At 45.7% G+C, this 26,663-nt stretch overlaps 1 protein-coding gene across 7 annotated transcripts in view; it reads left to right on the top strand.

Annotated features, from left to right (window-relative positions):
• KIF16B (kinesin family member 16B) overlaps positions 1-26,663 on the top strand; it is a 302,672-nt gene that overhangs the window by 131,505 nt on the left and 144,504 nt on the right. For all 7 annotated transcript variants that reach the window (XR_011248056.1, XM_069547100.1, XM_069547098.1 and 4 more), the window contains exons 13-15: positions 11,602-11,721; positions 12,764-12,815; positions 14,356-14,493. Coding sequence is in view for 6 of the 7 variants with exons in the window: in XM_069547100.1 (XP_069403201.1) it covers positions 11,602-11,721; positions 12,764-12,815; positions 14,356-14,493 (310 nt within the window). In the remaining variant the exon portion in view is untranslated. The remainder of the gene's footprint in view (positions 1-11,601; positions 11,722-12,763; positions 12,816-14,355; positions 14,494-26,663) is intronic.

The raw sequence follows: 26,663 nt of genomic DNA, 5'->3' as shown, positions 1-26,663 counted from the left end.
TACCTGCATTGTATTATTATAAGTGTGTTTGTCTTAGAAAATTGGGAAAGTGAAAAAGTGTAAAGAAAAAACTGCCCAGAGACAATAATCTCTGTTTCTAATTTGCATGAGACATCTCTACTAGGCTCAGTATCTCCTTGTCTTTCCCATCTACCTCAATACATGTATTGCATTTATAACATAGTCTATATTTGTAAGTATATAATGTATATATTAGACACACAAACCCTGCCATGGACTGCCAAAATTTGTTTGTTGAAACCCTGATTCCCAGTGTGACTATATTTGGAGGTAAGGCCTTTAGAAGGAAATTAAGGAAAGGATAATGAGGTCATAAGGATGGGACCCGAATCCAGTTGGCCTGTGGCCTTATCTGTCTCTCTCTCTCCTGCATTGTGCACACACACCCAGGAAAGGCCGTGAAAGCACTTAGTGAGACGATGGCTCTCTGTAAGGCAAGAGAGGAGGCCCCAGAATAAAACTTCTTGGTGACATTTTAATCTTGAACTTCCAAGTCTCCGGAACTGTGAAAAGTCCATTTCTGTTGCCTCCACCATCTAGTCTGTGGTATTTTGTTCTGGCAGCCCAAGCTAACACACACACACACACACACACACGCATGCACACACGTGCACGCACCGCACGCACACGCACGCACCGCACGCGCACGCACGCACATGCACGCACGCACACACACACACACACATGCTCTCTAATCATTTACACACACACACACTCTAATCATTGATATATCCTTCACACACATTTGAAACAGAAGCTGAAGACATTTTCTGTATAGTCTAGCAGACAGCTTTAAAACATTGTCTGTATAGTCTAGCGGACAGCTTTAAGTTGACCTGGCAGGTCGTAGCAGATGCTTGTAAGTGTGAGCTGAACGAGTTGCAGATTCTTCTGCTGGCTGGAGAGTGAAGTGCAGCACTCGCCCTTTGGAATTCCTGAGCGCACCCAGCAGATCAGAGGCTCACTCCTACCGGGAATACAGAAAATTATGGATGCAAAATACCTGGGAGCTTAAGAAAATACCCTTACTAGGTCCATCTTTAAATGAGATGCTTACTGAAAGGAACTGCAGGGGTCAGTGAAAATGAAAGTCATTTAGTCATGTCCAACTCTTTGCGACCCCATGGACTATATACAGTCCGTGGAATGCTCCAGGCAGGAATACTGGCGTGGGTAGCCTTTCCCTTCTCCAGGGGATCTTCCTAACCCAGGGATCAAACTCAAGTCTTCTGCATTGCAGGCGGATTCTTTACCAGCTGAGCCACAAGGGAAGCCCAAGAATACTGGCGTGGGTAGCCTGTCCCTTCTCCAGGGGATCTTCCCGACCCAGAAATTGAACCAGGGTCTACTGCATTGCAGGCAGATTCTTTACCAGCTGAGCCACAAGGGAAGCCCCTGCAGGGGTCAGGCATGGTGTTTTTAAAAACTCCTTGACTAGCCGATTATACAGAGTGAAGTAAGCCAGAAAGAAAAACACTAATACAGTATACTAACACATATATATGGAATTTAGAAAGATGGCAATGACGACCCTGTATGCAAGACAGCAAAAAAGGCACAGATGTGTATAACGGACTTTTGGACTCAGAGGGAGAGGGAGAGGGTGGGATGATTTGGGAGAATTGCATTGTAACATGTATACTATCATGTAAGAATTGAATCGCCAGGCTATGTCTGATGCAGGATACAGCATGCTTGGGGCTGGTGTACAGTGATGACCCAGAGAGATGTTATGGGGAGGGAGGTGGGAGGGGGGTTCATGTTTGGGAACACATGTACACCCGTGGTGGATTCATGTCAATGTATGGCAAAACCAATACAATATTGTAAAGTAAAAAATAATAATAATAAAATAAAAGAATTAGCAAAAAAACAAAAAAAAAACCCTCTTTGACTGACCTACTGGTCTAGTAGCTGAAACAAGCAGGGCATGGGTGTAAAGACACTAGTCATTTTTGACTAAGATGCACGTGATCAGGTGCAATAACTGTGGTCATTGAGAGGAAGGATCCACTGTGGAGGTGAGGAGACTCTAGGTGTTTCCTTGGGGAGGGGAAGGATGGCTAGGACTCAGGAGAGGAAGGATTTAGAGAGCTGTCCCAGGAACAAAGGCTGGAGGTGGGGACAAGTGGGACATATTTCTGTGGGTAAGAACCATGAAGAAGCCAGCTTTATAAGACTGCAGTTTAAGGCTGATGTAAGATTGGAGCTTTCTGGGTTACAATGCGTCACTTAAAGTGATCCTTTTACTCTGCTTTCTCATCTTGAGTTAAAGTTCGTGCTGTATAAAAATCATAACAAAACAAAACAAAAAAACAACGCCCTTGTAGTGAACCCTCCTGAGTATCTTGGGCTTCTGTTTAGGTCAGATACATTAAAGTTCTTCTGATCACAAGATCCTGCTCTACTTTAAAAGTCTAGTTAAATATTAATGCAAGGAAATTTTCTCTTGCATATTTTCACACGTAATTTTGTTAATTGGGATTATGCATTTTGCATAATTTAAATCCTGACATCTGGGTGATTTGCTCAGCTAGTGAAGGACCGTTTCATCGGAGAGATCTCCATAGCATCTCTCTGAACTGCCTGCCAGCAGTTAGCTGTTCAGTGTTTACATCAAGAATGTTGTTTCTTCAGTGGGAGGTGTGATGGAAATTGAACTGTCCCCAGAGCTTAGTTCTGTTCACTGTGTAGCGGCCGGAATGCCCGGAGAGGTCTGTTTGCTGGTACTGGGGAGGAGGTGAGGAGGTTGTCAGGTTCTTCCCTTCCTGCTTCTGCCCTTGGTTAGTCCGGGGCTGCTCACCATCTATCTGTCCGGTGTGTCTCTGTTGACCGCGGGTACTGTAACATGGATTGTTTGGGGGTGGGGGGGAGCGAGGCTTTTGCGTTCCTACTTCAGTTTTTATAATGTATTAGTAATAGGTGCCAGTCTGACATCAACTTTCTGATGGTTGGTACAGATGTGAATACTCGTTAAATTATTTATGATGACTATCTTTTAGAATCCAAGCTTCCCATGTAAGCAACTTCCTTTATACGCTTCTGACGTCTCTGGCCATTTGAAGCATTCCTTTGAGGTTCAGGAGCTGCTTTTGCCAGGCAGGGAGCGTGCCCATAGGACTGACGCGAGGCAGTCAGCCTTGGGATCAGAGCGGTAGTTTGCCCCTCGCCTACCCCCACCTGCTCTCTTGTTTGCTGAACTTGGCGTATTGTATTTGCTTTCTGGGGGACCAGGCAATAAGCTCACATAATTTTGACAGACTGGCTGCTGCTGCTGCTAAGTCGCTTCAGTCGTGTCCTACTCTGTGCGACCCCATAGACGGCAGCCCACCAGGCTCCTCCGTCCCTGGGATTCTCCAGGCAAGAACACTGGAGTGGGTTGCCTTTGCCTTCTCCAGTGCATGAAAGTGAAAGTGAAGTTGCTCAGTTGTGTCGACTCTTACAGACTGGAGTGCTCTGGAAACAGCTAGCTGGGTGGAATGATAGCATGTGGCCGGGGGGTGGGGGCAGAGGGGTGCGGTTCTTCTCGTGGGAGGTGAGCTGTCTGTGAGCAAGGGCCTCGTCCGCCTGACTAGCCGGGCCTCCGATCTTCAGAGAGCAGGCAGCAGGCGGGCTGAGTACGAGCGGGCTGACAGGAAGGGGCGGGCTGAGATGTAGGGGGAGAGCTGCTCTGCAGAGGGAACGGCGCGCAGAGCCCCTGCAGTGGGGTGGGGAGGCCGGGGGTCACGTGGAGGGGGAGGCGGGCACAGCGAGGCGGCGGGCGCCATTTTGTGCTAAACGCACGAGAAACCGTCGAAGCGCTCTGTGTGCGACCTCTCAACATTCTGGGAAGAAGACCGTGGCCGTCGTGTGGAGGACGGAGTGCAGGCTGGCACGAGACGAAGCAGGAGGACCCCTGGGGCTGTCGGAGACCACGCCGGAGGTGGTGGTGGCAGCGGCCGTGGAGACCGAAGGCCCCGGCCGCCTCCGGCCGCCGCGCGGGTAGAGCTGTGGACCTGCTGAGGGTTCGCAGGGGGCTTGGAGGCACAGAGAGGGTCAGGGTGACGTCGAGGTCGCCCCACCCGATCCTGCCTTTCCTCCTTCGGCCTGTGGAGTGCCGAGTCTGTCTTCTCACCAGAACCGCCTCTTCCCTTCATCCGCATTCGGACAGGGCTGGTTTCCGGTCCTGCCTGGCCTCTCCGGGTCTGCGGGACCTGCCAGACGCTTTCAGTGCAGGTGGATTTCCGGTCGGGCCTGGATTCTCACAGGCTGTTCCTTCCCATCCCTGTGTTTGTCATTGAAATCTTAGGATTCCAAGAGCATCAGGAGAGCTCTCACACGGAGGTTACACGTTACCAGGCAGCCTTGCAGGGACGTGGATGTGCCTCTAGGCAGCAGAGGTGGTGTTTCTTCACCTCATTGTGCTCACTGGGAACACAATGAGAATAAAAAGTTATTTCCTGGAGCAAGGTGGAGATCCTGACTCCTTTTCATCCCTGCTGGGTCAGGTTACATGAACAAAGGGCGGAGGAAGGTGCGATGGTGTTGCAGGCAGTTGACAGGTACAAGCTTCGTCGACTCTGGCTATCTTGGCAGCTATTTCCTTCCTCAGTTACATGGATAGGATTCTTTCTTTGCGCACAAGGATATACAAGAAATTGAAGCTTCTGGGTGAATGCCAGTGTGTATACTTTCAGGGTTTCAGAACTAATTGGTTTGTGTTGACTGTGACTATTTACCATTTGTATATTGTAAAAGAAACATGCAAATTACTTGATAACATTTGCTAGTCAAATTGGTGAGCTATTTTTTAAAATAAGTCAGCAATATCTACTTGATGAGCTGTCTGGAAAGTGTTACTGGGAAGTGTCAGGACTTTTCTTCCCTAGCAATAAAAATCTTTTTTGGATATTTATCAGATTTTTGCAACTCTTGCAAACTCTCCAGTTCCCTTATTTCTCATTAAGAGAAGTATATAAAACAGTTAAGAAGAGTCTTAAGGTTAGTCAAATTGTCACATAGAGTCTGTGAGGCTATTCCTTCCTAATTTCACCTCCCTTTTCCCTCTATTCCTGGTTATCCTGCACGTCCTTGCCAGGTTTGTGTTCTATGTGTCAGCCGGTCCCTGTTTTTGGAGTTTTCAGTGGCTTCCTGGTTTTTGTGGAGTGGCCTCACAGCAGAGAGTGCACTTAACTTGTGCAAACCTGACTACAACTCCGCCTGACCACCCTGACCTGCTTGGTGTGATCCGTGGCCAGGAGTGGACACAAACACCAGTCACACAAACGTACATGGTTTCAGGCACAGCTGGTTAAAATTCAGCAAATACTTCAGTTGCTTTTCCTTCTGTTAAATTCAAATGAAATCACATACAGGTTTTTTTTTTTTTATTAAAAGCATCTATGCTAGAGGATAATTTCATTTTTAAGAGGAATCTTCGCGTCTGCCTGACTCCCTCCCTCCTCCTCACATGCAAGCCGGCCAGGTTCTCTAAGCCCCCATCATGGCGCCCCCTTCTCTTCTGCTGCTGTAGTCAGGTTTGCAGAAGTTAAGGCCACAGTCTGCTGTGTGGCAGTTCCGCACAATTCTCCTAGTTAGCGAAACACATGATTCTTCATAAACTGAATTTCCACCAGAAAAAGGCCTGACTTTTAGTTCTTGGCTAGCAACAACAGCAACAAAAACCAAGTAAAACCACCAACTCTTTACAGTGCTAAATAACCAGCAGTGTACTGAGTGACTGCTGGGTGCCTGGTGAGCCGTGCTCACCCCACGTACTCGGTGTGTGGAAACAGTTTCTGTCCCTCTGGAACTGTGAGTTCAGGTGGAAGAGACACATTGCTGGAGTTTTCCCAGTATTTCCCAGGCAAGACCTAGCTCTCAGGAAGGCTTGTCAAGAGGGAGAAACAGGCTTTCTTGTTGACAAGTTTTTGTCTTGATTTTCACCTACTTTTTTGGGAAGACTGTTGTGTTTTGGCAGACACAGGGCTAGATATTAAGGATGTGGTTATGATGAAAACAGGGAGAATTCCTGCTAAGTCTAATGAAGGCCTGTGGAGTCACATGGGACATGCCAGTGAGCCAGGTCCTGTGGCTTCTCCCTGTAACCCCAGCAGCCCTGCCTGCTCCTCACCTGAACCCCTGGTCACGCCAGAGGAGGCACTGCTGGGGGCAGGTTTTTTTTTGTTGTTTATTTAAAGTTTTTTTTTTTTATTTTATTTTGGATGTGGGCCGTTTTAAAAGTCTCTATTATGAATTTGTTATGATAGTGCTCCTGTTTTCTGTTTTGGTTTTCTGGCCACAAGGCGTGTGGGATCTTTGTTCCCTGACCAGGGATCAAACCCGGGCTCCCTGCCTTGGAAGTGTGGCTGCTTAACCACTGGGCCGCCAGGGGAGTCCCTGAACATAGGTGTTAGAGTCAGAGCTGAAGAAAATAATTTTGAACGTATTTTTGGAATTGTGATGAACGTCATGTTTAAGTGGACTCTATCTGCTTACATTTTTTGTCAGGCTATAGTTTCCTTTTTATTCAAACACTGGTTGCCAGAAGCTTTGCTTCAGTACTGAATACATGCAGCCGCACGTCTTTGACCACATTCTCTCTTTGGGACCCCGTGTGCCTGGCGTTGGGAAAGGGATTGCCCGCTCTGCTCTGTTAAATATTCCATCTTATCAAAGAGGTGTTTCATCAATTATGTATAACAGTAGATACCACTCAATAAATATTTTATATGTGATAGATATTTTTGTCGAAATTACTTTTTCACTCAAGCAATGATTTAAACCCTCGTTTTTAGTTTTATGAGGTGACACTTTTATAATATCATATAGTGACTGCAGCTTGAATGTCATAGAGCCTTAGGGCAGCATTAATCATAAATTCGTCTGCCCCCACCCCTGATCCTCAGAGACTTTCTGTTAATTCAGGTATTACCCCTTCCATGTGTGGAAGAAAATGTGTGTGTGTGTGTGTGTGTGTGTGTGAGAGAGAGAGAGAGAGAGTGCATATGTGTGTGTGTGCGCGTGTGCTAGGGATGAGACAAGTAATGCTTTTGACCTAACGGCTCTGAAGTTATAAAATTCAAATGATTTTTAAAGTCTATGTACGAGACTTTAAGGAAGGAAAAAAAAAGTGCTTTTCAGTGGGTTAAAAAAAACAAAAAAGAATGTTAAACTAAGCCGGGATGTATTCCAAGGAGTCTCTCTAGTGAGTGGAAGCTGTAAGAGTTTAAAATATACCCCCCACCGCTCTCCTTTTGGGGTTATTGTGTACTTTGATGGAGAAGGGTAATACTCTGTCTGGACCTTTGAGGACAGCCTCTCTCCTTTTCACATGGACCTGGTGGCCGGGCACAGGCCATGTCCAGGAGCCACCTGCGCTGTGTGCAGCGTCGTCACAGTTCACAGCTACCAGGCCTTCCAGGGAGGACTTTGCTTTATGAAATGAGGCTGTATGATTAAATTCTCCGCTGTAATATATATCTTTAGAAAAAAATAACAGACTTTCCACTTTATGGGCAAGAGGAAAGCATGACTTCTGCCGGAGAAGCAGGAGTTGGGGTCGGTATGTTGAGGGTTCATTTCAGCCAGGATTTGCAAGGGCCTTGGTGTGGCAAATTGGGAAGACGAAGCCCCCAGCCTCTCAGCCTGATGCTCTGGGCCTGGAGAGGGAGCCTGGCTGATAAGAGGAGTAATTGAAGAACAATGATACGCTTCATTTCCCTTTCTTGAATCTAAGTTATGCATTGGTCATTTCCTCTGCGTATCTATTTAATGGTTGTTAAATTAAATTGCTTTCTCTCAAGTGGTGATTTTTATGTGTGTGTTTTTTTTTTTTTAACCATCTTTTTTTTCCCACTCCGCTCCGTCACCCTCTGGCCTGACTCCAGCTCCGCACGCATGTGGTGGAGGCTCTGATGTAATATTTAAACCACACAGGATGCATTTATTCGATCCAGGGATGTGTGGAGTGCCAGCTCTGTTTCGGGCTGTGCTGGGCTTTGGAGTCCAGAACTAGAGTGTGCTTAGCATGTCTGGCTGCACGAGGGGGTGAGGAAGGTGTACACTCAGAGCACCCTGCCCCAGAGCCCCCATCAGCAGCACGAGACTGCCTCCTCCACGGCTCCCGTCGGCCTGTGGTCACTGAGCCCGATGTCGTGCTCTGGGATGGGGCGCAGTCTCATCAGCCCAGCCGCATTTCCACCTTCACTCTTCTGGAGTTTGCTCGCTTTCCACCTGTGCCCATAAGCCTGGGTTTCCAGTCTGCTGTCTCAGGGCAGATGGGCCTGCTGGTAAAGGGCCTCCCAGTCTCATCCCCGAGACCCTCCTGCCTGCATTTCTCTGAACTCTGTGTCTGCCCACTCACTCACTCATTTGACAGATCCTCATTGAGCAGCATCTCTGTGTCAGACATGAAATTAGGCGTTGGGTTACATTCTAGTCGGGAGACAAGGGATAAACTCTTCTATAACGTGCAGAGAGTGATAACTGCTAAGAGAGAAACAACTCAGGGTAGGAGAGATTGGTGACTGCGGTCTTAGATGGGATGGTGGGGAAGGAGGCTTTGGAGCAGAGCCCTGAGGAAGTGGGGGCCACGTTTCGTGTGCATTGAAGGCAGTCTTCTCTCCTGTGGCATATTTCATTCCCCAGGGGACATTTCTCAGTGTCTGGGGACATCTCACAGTCTTGGGGGAGGGATGCGTCTCACTGGCGTCTGGAGGGCAGAGGCCAGGGCCACTCCTAAGGATCCCGCAGTGGACAGGGTGGCCCTGCACGCGGAGAGCCATCTGGTTCAAAACGTCAGGCTGCCAGGGTTGGGAAACCTAGTCGGGGAAGGGAAGAGTACACAAGGACAGAGGAAGCAGTGGCCACAAAAGCAGAAGGAACCCCCTTAGGAACCCCTGAGGTGGGAGCAGGTTTGGAGAGCATCACAAAGCCGGTGTCCACGGAGAGGAGGGTGCTGGGGGCGCGTGGCAGGAGGTCAGGGAGCGGTGAGGGCACGCGGAGCTCTCTAGAACCTTGCAAAGATTTTGGCTCTCACGGAGCAAAGGAGGCACGTAATTGACCCTTGCAGAGGAGGGGCCTGCCCTGACATCCCTGTGGCTGCAGAGGAGACCGTGGGCCCTGGCTTGGGCATGGGCTGGAGCAGCCGGGATTACTGCGGCTGTCTTGCTGGAGGCTCTGGTGCTTGGGGCCAGGGAGCAGTGCGGTGTTGTGGTTTGTTGTTAGATTGGGCACATATTTTGAAGCTAGAGTCAGTAATGTGTGTTGAAGGGTTTAGAGAAAGACATGTGCAAAGGACAGCTTTTTTTTTTTTTTTTTTACTTTTTGTTTTGTATTGGGGTATAGCTAATTAACAATGTTGTGTTAGTTTCCTGTGAACAGCAAAGGGACTCAGCCATACACACACACGTGGACTCCCCTCCCATCCAGGCTGCCACATAACACTGAGCAGTGTCCCGTGTGCTATGCAGTGGGTCCTTACTGGTTATCCATGTTACATACAGCAGTGTGTAGTGTACCTGTAGTGTTAGTTACTCCCTTACTATCCCTTCTCCCTGTCCTTCTCCCTGGCAACCATAAGCTTGTTCTCTAAGTCTGTGAATCTTTATTTTATAAATGAGTTCATTTGTATCTTCTCTTTTTAGCTTCTGCATATAAGGGATGTCATATGATATTGCTCCTTCTCTGTCTGGCTCACTTTACTTAATATAATATTTTCTAGAAACATCCATTGGAGAAGGAAATGGCAACCCACTCCATTGCCTGGAGAATCCCAAGAACGGGGGAGCCTGGTTGGCTGCTGTCTGTGGGGTTGCACAGGGTCAGACAAGAGTGAAGTGACTTAGCAGCAGCAGCAGCAGCAGCAGATCCATCCATGTTGCTGCAAATGGCATGATTTCATTCTTCTTAAATGACTGGTTAATAGTCCGTGATATGTGTATCACATCTCCATAACCCATTCCTCTGTCAGTGGACAGTCCGTTGCTTCCATGTCTTGGCTGTTCTAAACAGTAGGACAGCCTAGTTTTTGGTCCAAGCAACTGTAAGGAAGATTGGCATTTAGTGAGAAGGGCCGTTGTGCAGGTGTGGGAGGCAGTGGGAATCAAGGATTGAGCTTTCAAGGTGTTAAGTTTGAGCTGCCTGCTTGGCGTTGCCACAGGTATATCGAGGCAGGGGGATTTGTACACGAGGGTGGAGTTTTAAGGGAGAGGTCTGCCTGCCTTCCCCTTAATTTGAGATTTGATCATTATTAGCATGCTGTTGAGCTCTCTGTGTCTGTAGATTCTACATACATGGATTCAACCCACCACTGATGGAAAATGTTTTGGGGAAAAAAACTTCAGATAGTTCCCCAAGATAAAGACTTGAACTTGCCTTGCTCCAGCAAATATTTGCATAGCATTTTCACTATGTTTGCAATGACTTGCGTAGCATTTACATTGTATTAGGTATTATAAGTAATCTAAAGATGAGTTAAAGTATAAGGGAGGATGTGTGTAGAATATATGCAAATCATCTCTTATGATGCTCATAAGAGACATGAGCATCCTTGGATCTTGGTATCCGAGGAGGTCCTGGAACCAACCCCCTCTAGGATATACAGGGATGACTGTGTAGATTGCTAGTAAATTCAGGAGATTGTCGAGTCCCTGGGATCAAAGACTCCATGGAACGGGAGAGTGCCAGAGGGAGGAAGTGGAGGACCACAAGTAGGGAAGTCTTTGGAGGTGGTTTCCTCTGAAGGGGCACAGAGAAGTTGGTGGTAGCTGCAGGGTGATGCAGGGCCGAGGGAGGTGGTGGCGGTGCGTGGTGGGAGCCCTGCAGGTGGGGGTGGTCGGTGGGTAGAAGGTGCTGCAGGGCACCAAGGGTTAGCTGCCTCCAGTCCATGGGAGATAGTGCACAGGAAGGGGTTGACACGCAGAGTGGGACCCTAGTCACCGGCAACAAGAACCAACGAATCAGGAGACTTCTAGGAATTAAGTGAAGTAAAGGTTCTGAAGAGGGGGAAAGATTACCTTGTAGTCGACTGGTCCCAGACCCCTTCCTTGGGAAGGCAAGATTTGAGCTTAGCTTCGTGTGAGTGTGTGTGCATTTATAACATATGTATATGAATCTTTATCTGGCAATAAATGTAATTCATTTTATATTGAGCTTTTTATATGTTCCAAGCTCGCTTTGCCCACCATATGCCAGGATTTCAGCACGAAGTTTATGATCCTTTTTTCTTGCAGGTTTTTTCGTGAGCAATAAAAACATCGCTCATTTTTAACACTTCCGTGCTCATGCTTGAGCTCAGTCAGCCTGACTTTTTGCGACCCTGTGGACTGTAGCCTGCCAGGCTCCTCTGTCCATGGGATTTCCTAGGCAAGAATACCGGAGTGGAAAAAAAAAAGAATACTGGAATGGGTTGCCGTCGCTTTCTCTAGGGGATCGTCCCCACCCAGGGGTCGAACCCCTGTCTCCTTCTGCTCTTATACTGCAGGTGGATTCTTTACCACTGACCCAGTGGAGAAACCCGTGTTAAGTCTAACAAGCACCCAACAGGAAGTTCTCTTTTCCCAAAGTAACCTCTTCCTTTTCTTTCCCTCCTGATTCCAGGAACAGACTCTGGCCCTAAGGAAGGAAGGGATTGGGGTTGTTTTGGACTCCGAGCTGCCCCATCTGATCGGCATCTATGACGACCTTCTGAGCACTGGCATGATCCTGTACCACTTGAAGGTAGAAACTGCTTACCTGGAACATTCTCAGTTTGGTTTCAGCTTTCCCTCGGACACTGGCAAGGTTTAGTGTAATAACTCCGTGTCCATGAACACGCTGTGATGGTGAAGAATGTGCAACAAATCCTCGAGCTCTTTGGGGATTTTTAGCAATTCATTGGGATTCTCTGGCATTAGAAATTCCTGTTCTATGTAATCCTAAAGGTAAATGAAGATCTGTTCCCTTTGCCTTCTAATTTGTAGAACCAGTAAGAGGGAGGTAAGGAACACAAAGACAGACTTAGGAAGAAGAGCTCCCAGCACCTAAACTGCGATTGCTTGTATGTACAGTTTTCTGGTCGCTCAGGTTAATTACGAAGTTGTGTCTGAAAGTTGCTCAGTCATGTCCGACTCGTTGCGACCCCTTGGACTGTAGCCCGCCAGGCTCCTCTGTCCATGGGATTTTTCAGGCAAGAATACTGGAGTGGGTTGCCATTTCCTTCTCCAGTGGATCTTCCTGACCCAGGGGTCGAACCAGGGCCCCCTGTGTTGCAGGCAGATTCTTGAACCACCAGGTCCCACCTACATGATTGGGCCTGCTCCCAAACAGAGTAGCCCTTTCATGAGATAAGAATTTCCTTATCCGCATCAGTGATGGGCTCTGTAACCTTGACTTCAGTATCTTTTCTCTGATCCATGACTTACAATGGGAAGAGTATCATACTGTGTTTTGCGGGCTCCCCTAAACCGTATGTTTAGACACAAAGAAACCCCTGGCTGCTGGAGGAGAGACTTGTTGGAAAGGATTGGGAAAAGCCGTGGGATTGCAGTCACGGGTAGGTTACTGGTGCCGAAACAGGAGGCCAGCCTTGCTGAGCCCTGAGCCTCAGGAGTCCTGTGTCCTTTTCCGGACACCATGCACTATAGTTACAGAGCCTCGGGGGACTCTGCCTCGACCAGAGCTCGCCCACCTGGCAGCAGGTTTCTGGGGCTTCCATGAAAGATGGAGAAGAGACCATTCTTCATGTTCTTCCTGATAAATTTTGCTTGGCTTTTCTCCCTAGGAAGGTCAGACATATGTCGGCAGAGAAGATGCTTCGACAGAACAAGATATCGGTGAGAATCTTGATCAGCTTCCTCTCCCCAGTGGTTTTTAAGAAATCATTTAATGAATTTGCTTTTGAATGACTGACTTTGAAGTAATTATAAAAAAGAAAACATTTCAAATGCAGCATTGATCAGAATGTGTGTTTCCATAATTTTGAACTCAGCTCAAATGACCAACACCGAACGCTTAGTGAATAGAATGGAACAGAATGGAGCTGCGAATCCTCTGCCCATGCCCCACAGGCCTTCTGTCCTCAGCCTAGTCTTTCAAGTGAGCTGTTCTTTAAACCACTCGGCTCTTGTTGCAGTGGAGATATACAAACGGGTACAGATAAACGATATAAGTTCCTTTAACGGGAAATCCTTCGCACACAGGCGAGGACGGAAAGTAGGCTACACACATGCCCAGCATTCACACACACAGAGCAGCGTTTCCTGGCTTTTCCCACAGTCTCTGTGAGGCACCCGGCTAACCAGGGCTTTAACCCCTGAGCCCAGTGAGGTCTTGACAGGCTTTATAGCGTAAATTAGAGCGTGCATGTGGTGATCGTGGACTGTGTGTGTGTCTGTGTGATGGAGGGGTCAAGGTGGGGATTGGCAGGGGAAGAATTGTATCTTTTCAGCTGGCTTTTAGAAATGCTGGCAATGAACTTGCTTTCTTGCCCAGTGTAAACTATTAATCAAGTCCACGTGTATTTACTGTTTATCGTGAACTTGGGAGAGCTGGAAACCAATTCCTGGAAGTCTCTGGGTGAAACTAAGCATCAGGCCTCTTCTCATCGTTAAGTTATGTGTTGACCTTAGGGTTTGTTGTACGTGATGCTGAGTGCCCAGCACACGTGTTTTCTGTGAACAGGAAAGTTCTGTTCACAGTGCAGGTCTGTGGCGCAAAGTGGAAGCTGTTTGGTTTGTGCTTCTGAGCAGCTGGCCAGGAACTACGCCTGAAATTATGTAGGTTTTTGTGACTGGGTTTGTGTCTGTGCCTGACCACGAGTCACAAGGAGGGTGGTCGGGTGGGAGTAGGTAGCCCTTGGCAGCCACACGCAATGAGAGGTCTGTGGAGGTCAAGTTCACCTCAGGACTTCTGGAGACTTCTTGGGCGTCCCAAGATTCATGCCCTCCCATGTTCATCTTTCACCTTCGGTCTGTGCTCCTGGAATGCAGTGTCAGTAAGAGTGGAGGTCACAGTAAGTAAGTCCTTGAACCATGGGGCCATCTGTCCCTTCCATTTTACCGGGACCTTCAGGTAACTGGAGGAGGAAGTTCATTCAGACTCAAGCAAATCGTGTCAGCGGTAATCAGCTAAGTCACATTACTCAGCTGTTTTTTTTTCCTGAAGATGAAATCCTTTGTTTCAGGTGATATCCAGACCCACTGAGTGACATGCAAGAGCTGGTTCTGTCAGTTGATGCTGTGAACTCCTGAAGTTCAGTTTTCTCACTAAACATAAGTGTTCCCCTCACAGTTCAAACTGAGAAAATAAATGAAGGTTGGGAATCATTGTGCCAGTCACCGAAGGACACCCTTTCTCCCTTTGTTCCCACCTCAGTTCTTCACGGCCTCGACTTGGAGAGCGAGCACTGCGTCTTTGAGAACGTTGGGGGGACGGTGACTCTGATCCCCCTGCGCGGGTCCCAGTGCTCTGTGAACGGCGTTCAGATCCTGGAGGCCACACACCTCAACCAAGGTATTGGCTTTTGGTTCTCAGTTCTTTGTACACGTCATTTCTTAAAAACAAGTTGGCTAGGTAATGGGGAGCGTGTGCATCCTAGGACTAATTACTGTTCAGGTGTAAAAGGGATGGAGGCTTCATTAGACTCTTCTCTGTTTTGCTGGAGCATTTCTTTATAAAATGCCCGTTGCCTTGTTGCGTTAAACTTCGGTGTTGTGGCTTAAAAGTTACTGCTGCTATGGAACTATGACTTTAAAGGAATTTATTAAGTTAAGGAAAGTGCTCTTCAGGTGCAAGTCCTTAACACAATGGCTTCTTTTAATAATTTTATTACCTAATTTATGTTATTTTTATGACCAATTATAACTATAACATACAGGATCGTGTATAAAATATTTTTTTATTTTGAATTAATTTCTATATTACAGAAAGTTTGCAAGGACTTTTTCAGGTCATTTGAGAGTTAATTGCTCAGTGTCCCTGAGTACTTCAGTGTGTTTCCTTCAAGCAGTGGTGTTCTTGTACATAATTACAATGGAGCCGTCCAAACCGAGGAAGTAACAGGTGTGTTCCCACCATCTGATTTCAGACACCCTTTGAGCTTGGCTGTTTGTCCCAACAGTGTCCATTACTCAGTTGCCACGTCTCTCTAGTCTCCTTCAGTCTGGACATGTCAGATACGCTGTTGACTGTCCTGCATAAATGTAGAATTTATCTGATGGTTCCTTGTGAGTTGACTACTATCATTTTTTGACAGGAACATCAGAGAAACGGTGCTGCACTTTTCTCACATCTTGTTACCTGATTTTTACCTGTCGCGTCACTGAGGGTATTCATGTTGATCATTTAATTAAGGAGCAGGATGCTAGGCTTCTTCACTGTGAAGTTACTCTTTCCCCCCTTTCTAGTTAGTGAGGATATCGGGAAGGTACTTCAGAATCATAAATATTCTGTTCTTTGTCCTTTGTACTTTCACCCTCTGGTTTTGAGATCAGTTGGGGTTTTTTGAGGAGGGGACATGGTCGGATTTAATTTTTATTCTGATGGCTGCCAAGTGCTGATTTTCTTTCTACACTTATCAGTTGGCTTTTTACTGTAAGAAAGAGCTTTCTTTTGTTGCTATTTATTTATTTGTTCATCTATTTAAATCAGCAAGGTTACTTGTGTTGCTGTTTTATTGGTAAGTTTGGTCATTTTCTATTATTGCTAATTTTGATGCTCAAATTGTCCTGGATTTGGGAATTCTTTCAAGTTGGGTTTTTTTTGTTGTTGTTGTTCTTTTGGTTTGTCCCTATTGTCTGTGATTACTTCCTTCCTTTCTGACAAATGAGGTAGTCCAGGCTCATCTTTTACTTTTCTGGAATCAGCCAGTTCTGCTTCCTTTTAGTGGAGAGTGGGATTTAAAAACCAAGATCTGGGCACTCGATGTGCTCATTGCTCATTGAAGTGTTGCTGCTCACATCAGAGTTGGGAAAACTGTGTGTGTGTGTATAGCATATACAACTCTACTTCTGTATCTGTTTATATTGATACAATGAAATATCTGTATTTCAGTACCTGTATTTCTAACCAGGAGTTCATGCCAATACCTCTAATTCCAACCCAGCACCATAGAATTCTTTCTAGCTTTCTCCTGTTTCTGATTTGTAGCCCCTTTTTTGACGGTGATGAATTGGACTCCCGTTCTGTAACCAGCACCCCCTCACTTCCGCCCTCTCCTCATTCTAGGACCCTCCTCTTCTTGCTCAGGCTGTGACGCCCCACGCTGGGCCACCAGTACACTCGCCCTTCTAGGGCAGACACACCTTCCTCACCTCACGCCAAAACGGCCTTCCTTTCCCGGTCTGATGCTTGCTTTGTCCGGCCCTGTCTAATGGCTTTCGTACTGAACTTTGCAAGAAGGAGAGGAAGAAAGATGTCGACGTTATTGTTAGGTAAAAGACGACCAGGACGCCAAAAAGAGTGTCTAACAGGCTTGAATGGTGAAGCGCTAATGGGCGGGGTTCCCGGACCTGAACGAGGCAGGTCGAGGAAGTCCGCGCCAGACCGTGTTGGGGGGTGGTTTATATACCTTTATTGTGAGGGATGGTCTGGCAAGATCGCCACAAAAGGTACGGTTAGTAGATGGGGGTTTGGATAGGTTGTTAGGTCGAGGTGTTGTGGGCTGATAGGTCCTTTACGCGGCTGGGGTGGGGATTGTTTTAGCTGGCAAAGTGTGCTGTCATTGGTCCTCGGGATCTGGGAGGATCCTTCCGTTAGGGACTTTCCTGCCCTCGGGAGAGAGGCAGCCCATCATGGCCTGTGGGGTCCGGCCTTACAATTATATCTTAAGCTCTTTTTGGTATATTATACATAGTTTTTATGGTTTTTCATGCTTACATACTATAATGTGTCTGTGATATAGGAATTGTACAGATGGGGTCTGGAAAGCATGTAGTTTTATCGGTGTTAGTGAAGTTATACAAGAAATCAGTTGCAAGGAGTTATCTGAGAAACAAAGGGCATGGAGCATGGACAGAGGTGATCATGCTTTCTTAGGAGGTACATAGAGTCCATTGGAGACATTCTAAACCCAGCTGATGGAGCACCCGCCCACGGACCATCTCCAAATCATCCACCCGTTCATCCAGCCGTTGATGTCTCCATCACTTTCCACTCTCAGTATTTTTCAGTTTCAAGGTTAATTGAGCTTGGGAGATAGCTGGTGCCCTGGAACTGGCCAGGAAGGCCCAGGGTCAGCAGGAGTAGGTGACCAGCCCAAACAGAGGACGCAGTGAGAGCCTGGTGATCATCACCAAAGCAGCGTTCCCTGCTCTTTTGCAGCCAGGACAGCGGCCCTGACAATAAGGGCAGCAGTGCTTGCCAGGCAGCGCTGTTAATCGTGGTGAGAAGCTGTCTCTGCCCTGGGCCCAGAAAGTCACCATAACTGGCTGGCAGACAAGATGTCGCCATGTAAGGCTCTTCAGTGGCAGCCCCTGCCTGGGAACACACAGGCCCTCGTGTGAACAGCAGGGCTAACTAGAGGGCACACAGCTGACAGATGACCCCGCAAAAGAATTCTGTAACTGGATCTGGACCACAGCCAGACCACCTGGCTGTCCTCTGTCAGGGCCTCAGGACCTCCAGTAAGGGTTCTGCTGCTGTTGCTTCAGGCAGCAGGGTGGTGCAGGGGTCATGATGAGAGGCGAGGGCTGTGTCTCCATGTCCAGCGGAGACCTCTGTGCTGGCTGCGTCTCCCTCAGTCAGGTCAGAGGGAGGTGCCCTTGTGATGATGACTGTGTTTACTGTTACAGAATTTTATAAGCAACTTGTGCTGGTTTTCAATATCCTTGTTGATGCATGAGTACACTTCTGGAATCATTTTGAAATATCTCATGCTTCTGAGGTTCACTGGTGTATAAAGTGTAGATCTAATTTAATTTTTCCCCACCTTGGTATACCATTAGCATAAACCTTCCCACCACCTCCCTTTGAAGAAACTTAGTTTACCAAAAATAAAAAGTCATGTCTATTTCTTGGCTCTCTACTTTGTTCCAGGACTCTGTGTTTCTACTTTTGTGCCTTTATCACACAGTTTTAATGCTTAATGTGTTATGTCGCTGTTGTTACCCGGTTGCTAAGCTGTGTCCAACTCTTTGTGACCCCATGGACTGCAGCACGCCAGGCTTCCCTGTCTTCCACTATCTCTCAGAGTTTGCTCAAATGCATGTTCATTGAGTTGGGGGTGCTATCTAACCATCTCATCCTCAGCCGCCCTGTCTCCTCCTGCCCTCAATCTTTCCCAGCATCAGGGTCTTTTCAGATGAGTCAGCTCTTTGCATCAGGTGGCCAAAGTATTGGAGTTTCAGCTTCATCATCAGTCCTAGAATACTTATAATATGCTATAATGTCTGTTTTTATCTGGGTAGTTTTTCTGTTATTCATGCCTCTGAATTTTTTCAAAATTTTAGAATTGTTTTGTTGTACTAAAACGTCCTTTGACAAGTTAAGATTCTAATTTCATTCAGTTTGCTCACATTAAAAAAAAAATGTATTTCCATCTTGACACTTGGGTTTACTCACTATGCCTCTTCTCATATTTGAATTTTCATCTATTTTCTCCAGTAAAACTTTGAAGATTTTTAATTTATGTACTTGTTGAACTGTGTTTATTCATGTATACAAAATTCTGAACATAGCTGTATACATTAACTGCTCAAAAACAGAAAGGAAAAAGCCCTTTCTTATATTCATTCTATAATCATCTGTTTTGATCATTTTGGGCACAAAGGAAGATGTCGACTTAAAACTGGGTGGAAAAGAGGCCCACAGAATTCTGTTGTCTGGCGCCAGGAGTTCTGAGTGCGTTGTTCTTCCAGATGCAGCCTGGCGTGCCTGTGGAATCACTCTCAGGGAGTTAGAGGAGTTTCAGTTGGGGTTGGTTTGGGGACGTTCTTTAGCGTGCGCAGTGCCTGAGTACAAACGGCCCACGGGTGTCAGTGTCAGCTGCTGGATCTGCCTGGCTCTGTCGTCCGGCCATCAGGCGGTCTTCTCCTGTGCATTCCCTGCCCCAGGCGTGTTTCCCTGGAGCCTCTAGAACTTACAGCACCCGCAGTCCTGGCCACTGGGTGCTGAGAAGGCTGCTGAGGGGATTCTAGTGCCCACCTGCTGTGCTATGGGTTAGTCTCTTGTGGATTTTCCTGGAAGCTGACTGTTAGGTGCAGTGATGTTTTTGTGAGAAAATGAGTCCAGAATTCTAAACAGCATACTGAAAAGGGAGCATATCTTTTAGAGCATATCTTGTTTCATATGTGAACAGCCTAAAATTTAGTATTTAGTATTGGAGTTATCGTCCCATCATCCTGTAAAAATTACTAGCTTATTCATTTAGGTCATGGAAATGGCTTATAATTCCATTGTTGTTCAGTCATTAAGTCATGCCCAACTCTTTGTGACCCCATGGACCAGAGCACGCCAAGTTTCCAAGTGTGCTCACATTCTCGTCCATTGAGTCCGGGATGCCATCTAATAGCGTTATTCCTTCATCATCCCACTGCCGTCTGTTTATGTAGTGATGATTATGTCTCTGGTTCTCTTGTGGAATGGAGCATGGAAGGTAAATAATAAATGTGTCTCCTGTGCAGCGTTTTCATCAAGTGGTTTTTAAATCTTAAAACTTACAAAGTCCATCTGAAAAATATGCATATTCGAGTTTAGGAAAGGCTAGAACTAACTTTTTGAACTTCATATTGAGGCTATGACTTGTCCAAGGAAAGTAGGAGTCCTAATTGGCATTCAGGGTTAACTTGAATTGTCAGGATTATCTTCCCCTTCAGGGCACTCTTAATTGTTTTATTACCCTGCTGGCATGGTTTTCAGACCTGATGGGCTGAGTTCCTCTGGAATTCTATTGTGTTGCTCAGCAGCTTTCTCAGTGTGGATGTCAATGAAATTGACAGAAAAATGCTAAAGCATTAAAACACAGTGCACTGAATATAAATGCCACAGTAGGTCTTAGGGCAGAGAAATGTGAGCCAACTTTATGTTTCAGGGCATTACAGAAGAGAGGTAAAATGGTAACTTAAAAAAAAAAACCCTGCACACTTTAAGACTGTAAGATCCCTTCAAGGGAAAAACATGTATTTTTCTTCGGAAAATTAAGGGTTAGAAATCTCCATTTAAATTTTCTTGAAATTTTTTTTTTTTGGAGATTACTAAAGTAAGAACTGGGACATGTTTTTTAAACAGAGAAAATATGATATATTGTTTGTGGTTACAAAACATGTAGCAAAAATAAAAAGATATGGATGAGACACATGCCTACCTCTTCAAAAATTTTGTTGAAGTATAGTTGACTTACACTGTTGTCTCTAATTTCTGCTATACAGCAAAGTGACTCAGTTATACAGATGCATTCTTTTACATATTCTCTTCCACTGTGGTTTGTCTCAGGATATTAAATATCGTTCTCTGTGCTCTACAGTTGGGCCTTGTTATTCAATCCCAGACTCCCACGCCATCCCTTCTTTACTCCCCCTCCCTTGGCAGCCACAAGTCTGTTCTTTATGCCGCGAGTCTGTTTCCGTTTCATACATATGTTCATTTGTATAGTGTTTTGGATTCTACCTCCAAGTGATATCATATGGCATTTGTTTTTCTCTAGGTCCATCCATGTTACTGCAAATAGCATTATTTCATTCTTTTTAATGGCTGAGTGATATTCCATTTTATGTAGGTACCGCATCTCTGTTTATCTGTTCACCTGTCGATGGATATTTAGATTGCTTCCACGTGCTGGTTATTGTAACTGGTGCTGCTATGAACGTTGGGTGCATGTATCTTTTAGAACTGTGGCTTTGTCTGGGTGTATACCCAGGAGTGGGATTGCTGGATCTTACGGACACATGCCTATTTTAGAATAGTGTTAATCTTTGGAGAGAAGTGGGGAGGGGCTTAATCAGGCAGGAATTCAGGAGGATGTTCAGCTATAAGATTTTATTTTTCAAGGAAAAGAAAAAACCAAACTCCTCAAAAGGTATATGCACTTTATTAAAACCTAATAATAACAAGGACACAGATTAAAAACAGCAGGGTATTCATACTCCAAAAATGATCTTGGCTTTTACTCATGAAGCCATTTTTTAAAAAATTAAAAAAATTTTTTTTCATGAGACTATTTTTAAGTAAAGGTATCAAGAACAGAGACTGCAGATGTTAAAGTAACTGTGTTAACTCTGCGTTTGACTGGGTTTCTGGTTCACTAGCAGCTTCCTATCTTTTTACCAGTCTCTAGTATATTGTTGGGCTTCCCTTGTGACTCAGTTGGTAAAGAATCTGCCTACATTGCAGGAGACCCGGGTTCGATTTCTGGGTTGGGAGGGTCCCCTGGAGAAGGAAATGGCAACCCACTCCAGTATTCTTGCCTGGAGAATCCCATGGACTGTAGCCTGCCAGGCTTTTCTGTCCATGGGGTCGCAAGAGTTGGACACGACTTAGTGTCTAAACCACCACCACCAGTATATTGCTGGTGCTTGCGTGCTCAGTCACTCAGTTGTGTCCAACTCTCTGTGACTCTGTGGACTGTAGCCTGCCAGGCTCCTCTGTCCATGAGATTTCCCAGGCAAGAATACTGTAGGAGGTTGCCATTTTCTTCTCCAGGGAATCTTCTCAACTTAGGGATAGATCACACGTCTCCTACATTGCAGGCAGATTCTGTATTACTGAGCCACGTGGGAAGCCCCAGTAAATATTGCTGATACTTGGTATTTAAATGTCTCTTTCATCAGTATATTAGTAGTCATTTGGAAATGTGCTGGTTAGGCTGTGCCATAAAAGAGCACATCATGTAGTAATTCCCATTTCCTTATAAAAATCACTTAAGACACTGGTGAATGTCAACTAATAGAAGATATATCTGTGTTTAGCAGATTGTCACCATGGCAAGGGAAATTTTTTTACCTGTATCAGTCAACTGCCTTAACTTCTTTCAGATTGCATAAATAGTAGTTCCTCTGCCTTAATTATCTGATCAGTTCAGTTCAGTTCAGTTGCTCAGTCGTGTCCGACTCTTTGTGACCCCATGAATCACAGCATGCCAGGCCTCCCTGTCCATCACCAACTCCTGGAGTTCACTCACACTCATGTCCATCAAGTCCATGATGCCATCCAGCCATTTCATCCTCTGTCATCCCCTTCTCCTCCTGCCCCCAATCCCTCCCAACATCAGAGTCTTTTCCAATGAGTCAGCTCTTCGCATGAGCCTTAATTATAGGAATGTTTTAATCTGGTAAAGTCATTAGAAAGAAAAGTATTTGCTAATACTCTGAAAAGTAACTGTGATGACATGTATATTGTCTATGTCTACAACACTGCACCTGAAGCTTTTCGCCTCTTTCTTGGGTCCTTCTAGGGACAGTGGTATGATTTGCAGCGTCGCATCAAACCTTGCTCTTCAATGGATGTGTTCTGTGAAGTGTGGTTTCCCTCACTCCCGTGATTGCATACAAAGAGGAGGCCTTTGCCAGAGAATGCGTTGACTCAGATGTCTAATCCCTGGGCCTTGAGTTGTTTTTGATAGTCTCAGACCTTAGTTGCTTTTTTTTTTTCCTTCCATTTTTTCATATGTTTAATATGAAATGTACAAAAAACAAATGAGGTATCATTAAAAATGTATTTCAACGTTTGTCCTATAATTTCTAGGAACTATTCTTTCTTATTTTAATTATTTTTTTCTTTTTAGTCCAGTATGTATATATTAAAGGTGACAGTCGCTAAACGTAACGAATTTTCCGTTCAACATCAGTGGACTCCGCTGGTCTTGCTGGTTTGTCAGAGCCATTGCACGCTCACCTCTCCCGTGAGCAGTGCTGCAGCAAGTCCGTCCAGGGACTTCACCCTTTGGTGCATTTGAATGTGCCATGCTTCAGCGCCAGAATGTACTTGCGTATATTCCAGCTCTTGGAGGGAGCAGGTGGAGTGGCGCTCAGGAGACTTGATAGCATTCTCATCTGCTGAAGGGCTGCTGTGAATTGTTCAGTGACAAATTACAAATGAATTTTAGTGCAGCTAGAAAGGGAGATGAATTTTCGAGCGGTTTAGCCAAGCTGTCTGGAGAACAGAAGAGACCTTCCACACTTCACAGAAAGCCAGCAGATCACACTGTCTCATCTCCCCTTCAACTCCCTTGCACTTGCCCTTAAGCTGTCATTAGATGTCTTCCTCTAATTGGAGATCCGCAAAGCTGACACCTGTCACTTGCACGTGTATGATTCCTTCAGTAGAGACTGTTGAGCGTCAGAGACCTAACTATTCTTAAAGACTATGCCCAAAGCCAGCGGCTCTTAGTGTGTCCCCGGATCAGCACAGTCGGCATTACCTGGGAGCCTTTCAAAATGCAGTTTCCTAGCCCCATCCCTGACCCACCCAGTCAGGACATCTGGGGACGGGCCCAGCAATCTAGATTCTTCTGACCCCACGAGTCCTTCAGGTGACTCCGATGCACACTCTGGTATGAAGACGGAGGATAACCACACATTCCTGCCCCAGGCTTTGGCCCAGGAGACAACCATTGGTCAGTTCCTTTAAACCCTTCTCTTCTCTTGTCTGAATCATTACATTTATTGTTCGTGATCGCTCACAACTGAGGCGGAGGGTGCTGCTCCACGTTGGGCAGAACCAAAACTTGCCCTCTAGAGCAGCTTCAGACTGATGAGAAAGAGATTTACCCAAAGCTGAGTTCCGAAATGAATGAGTTTGTCATAATGGTCCTTGGTGAAAAGTGACTTAGACTTGGGCCAAAGTGTCTAGTGAAGAATTATCTAAAGGCTGGAGAGTGGGTGAGGTGGGGAGCAGAGGAGTGGGAGAACAAGCAGCCGTGCCTGCTGAGTCTTGGCAGGTTTGGAGCACTCCCGGTTTGGCAGGGAGTAGCACACCATCCCAGGCTGGTGGCATGGGTTTTCTGCAGAAGGTGCTCACCAGTCAGGGGAACAAGAACGTATTCATGGAGGTGAAGGACAGCCCAGTTTTAGTCCAGAGGAGGCTTGAGGGTGAGACGTAAAGAAAAGGAGTTGATGCGGTTAGGAGACTGTCCGTGTTTAGGGAGAGGGGAGAAGGGGGCATTTTGGAAGGAAGGCTGGAATGTGGACAGCTTGGTGGGTGTTGGAAGCAAGAGCTGAATAGTTGAGATTGTTACTGACAGAGTAAGCTGTATTGCTGGTAACAGAGAGTATGAGCTACTAGGTATGAATGGAAAGAAAATGACACAGCCCTCTGTATGTGGTTTTGCATCCCAGTGAATCCAACCAACAACTGCAGATTAAAACTATTCAGGGGAAAAGTTCCAGAAAGCAAAACTTGAAATTTTCCGTGCTCTGGGAGTTATTTACATATCATTTACATTGTATTTACAACTATTTACATAGCATTGACATTCTGTTAGATACTCTGAGTAAGCTGGAGTAATTTAAAGTGTACAGGAGGCTGGCTGTAGGTATATGCAGGTACTGTGCCCTTCTGCATAAGGGACTTGAGCGTCCCGGACACTGGTCTCCCTGGGGTGGGGGGAGGCGGTGTTCTGGACTCAAACCCCCATGGATAGTGAAGGGCCACTGTGCTGAGAGTTTGACCACTTAGTGTACTGTCTTCCATTCAGTGCTGCAGAATCGAATATTTTCTTGTCTACTGTATCTCCCCCGAGGTTTTAAGAGGAAAAGTTTCATCTCCCACTCACCCCACACCCACGCACATGCAACTGAAGATTGCTTTGGCAGGGATGGCGCTGGCACATCTTGAAATTTTATAAAGCTTCACACTGAACCTGTGTACACAGTTGGAGCAAATGATCCTTGTCGATTATTTGGCTAGAAATTTCAATAATGAAGACTGAAAATCAGTTTTCTTTTATTCTCCAGAGTCCCAGAATCTAATTTGCAATTTTCACTTCACCAAAAGTGAACAAGGGGCTTCCCTGATAGCTCAGTTGGTAAAGTATCTGCCTGCAATGCAGGAAACCCTGGTTCGATTCCTGGGTCAGAAAGATCCCCTAGAGAAGGGATAGGCCACCCACTCCAGTATTCTTGGGCTTCCTTTGTGGCTCGGCTGGTAAAGAATCCGCCTGCAATGTGGGAGACGTGGGTTTGATCCCTGGGTTGGGAAGATCCTCTGGAGAAGGGAAAGGCTACCCACTCCAGTATTCTGGTGTGGAGAATTCCCTGGACAGTCCATGAGGTCACAAAGAGTCTGACGCAACTGAGACGAAGTGAAAAAAAATTAAGTAAAAAAGTGGTTTATCTACAGCAGGAAGTTGCAAATCCACATTTGAATATAAACATTGAAAAGGAGAGTACAGGGCCCAGGTGGCTTTTTGGTAAGGTGTCACAGGCATTTACATCCTTCACAGATGCTAATGGGCCGTCTGATGACAAGCTTTATAGCTGCTATGCTTGATGCCCCGTGCAGGTCCCTCACCTGAGCCCGCTGTCAGCCCCAAGCCATGTGACCTGTAAGAATTTGTTAGTGTTCATGTAAAAATTGCATACCCTCCACCGGCACCATGACAAATCTTAAGTCTTCCTTGTCTTGCTGCCCAATACCATTTTTGAGATGGAGGGAAATTGCTGTATTTCAGGTGTCTTAAAAGCCAGTGTTACAAGAGTCCAAACCTAGGACATGTTACGTCAGATGTTCCTAAGTATCGGCACGTCAGTGGAGATTAGACTCTGTCAGATCCCCAGTTGGTGCTGTCATCTTAACTTATTTTAGTGTGAAGTATTTTAAAGATCTTTTATATGACTTGAAATTATCATATACAAGGAGAGTTTCTTTTAGCTTGAACTAGGGAATAAGAGCTTCACCTGTTCTGCCTCACTCAACTTTTCATGTGATAGCATTCCAGAAAATTTTTCCAGACAAGAGCTTTGCTTTTCTTTTTTTCAATCTTTAAACTTTTTTGAAATTTGTTTTTAATTGAAGGGTAATTGCTTTACTGTATTGTGCTGGTTTCTGCTGTACAACACTGTGAGTCAGCCGTAAGTATACATGTGTCCCTTACCCCTTGGGCCTCCCTCCCACCCCCTCATCACACCCTGCTTTTCTGCCTGTTGTATCGAAAATGAATACCTGTCCTTCAGAGTGTGGTTGAGCAAGGTGTTACATTGTGTGTATGTTGGGGAGGAAGTTGCTGAGGAGGGGCTTTCAAAACTAGGATTAAATGCAGAAATTGGAGCCCTGAAGCAGAGTTTCAAATGGTTCCTCGCTTTTTGGCCAGGAAGCTCATATTACATTTGACCATGCCCTTTTGGGAATACAGTTCTTTTCTGTGTTTTTATTGATAGTAACTCAGAATGAAATAATTCAAACACCATCGCCTCAGAAATATTTATTTGACACCATTTGATTTCAAACAGTTGATTTATTTGGGCTGTAGCAGAATTAGAAAAATCTCACATGAAATTTGAGGACTGTAATTAATAGTGATATTAATGATTATTATCACGACACTCCTTAGAAATCACTAGAAATGTGCACGTGATTAATTTTTTCAGTGTGCCTGAAATATTAAGATAGAAAGTCTCCCATGAAGCCTTGTTCAGTGGTTTCGTTCACAAGAGACGTCGGTAAAGCTGTTTCTGCTGTTAACAAGCATCTTTGTCTACCTTTTATAATGTTGTTTCTTCTCTATCCCCTTTTAAGACTACCTGGGATTTGTC

Source organism: Ovis canadensis, chromosome 13, assembly GCF_042477335.2.
Source record: "Ovis canadensis isolate MfBH-ARS-UI-01 breed Bighorn chromosome 13, ARS-UI_OviCan_v2, whole genome shotgun sequence".
Lineage (NCBI taxonomy): Eukaryota > Metazoa > Chordata > Mammalia > Artiodactyla > Bovidae > Ovis > Ovis canadensis.
The sequence above is the reverse complement of the archived record's forward strand: the minus strand, read 5'-3'. Positions and strand labels throughout refer to the sequence as shown.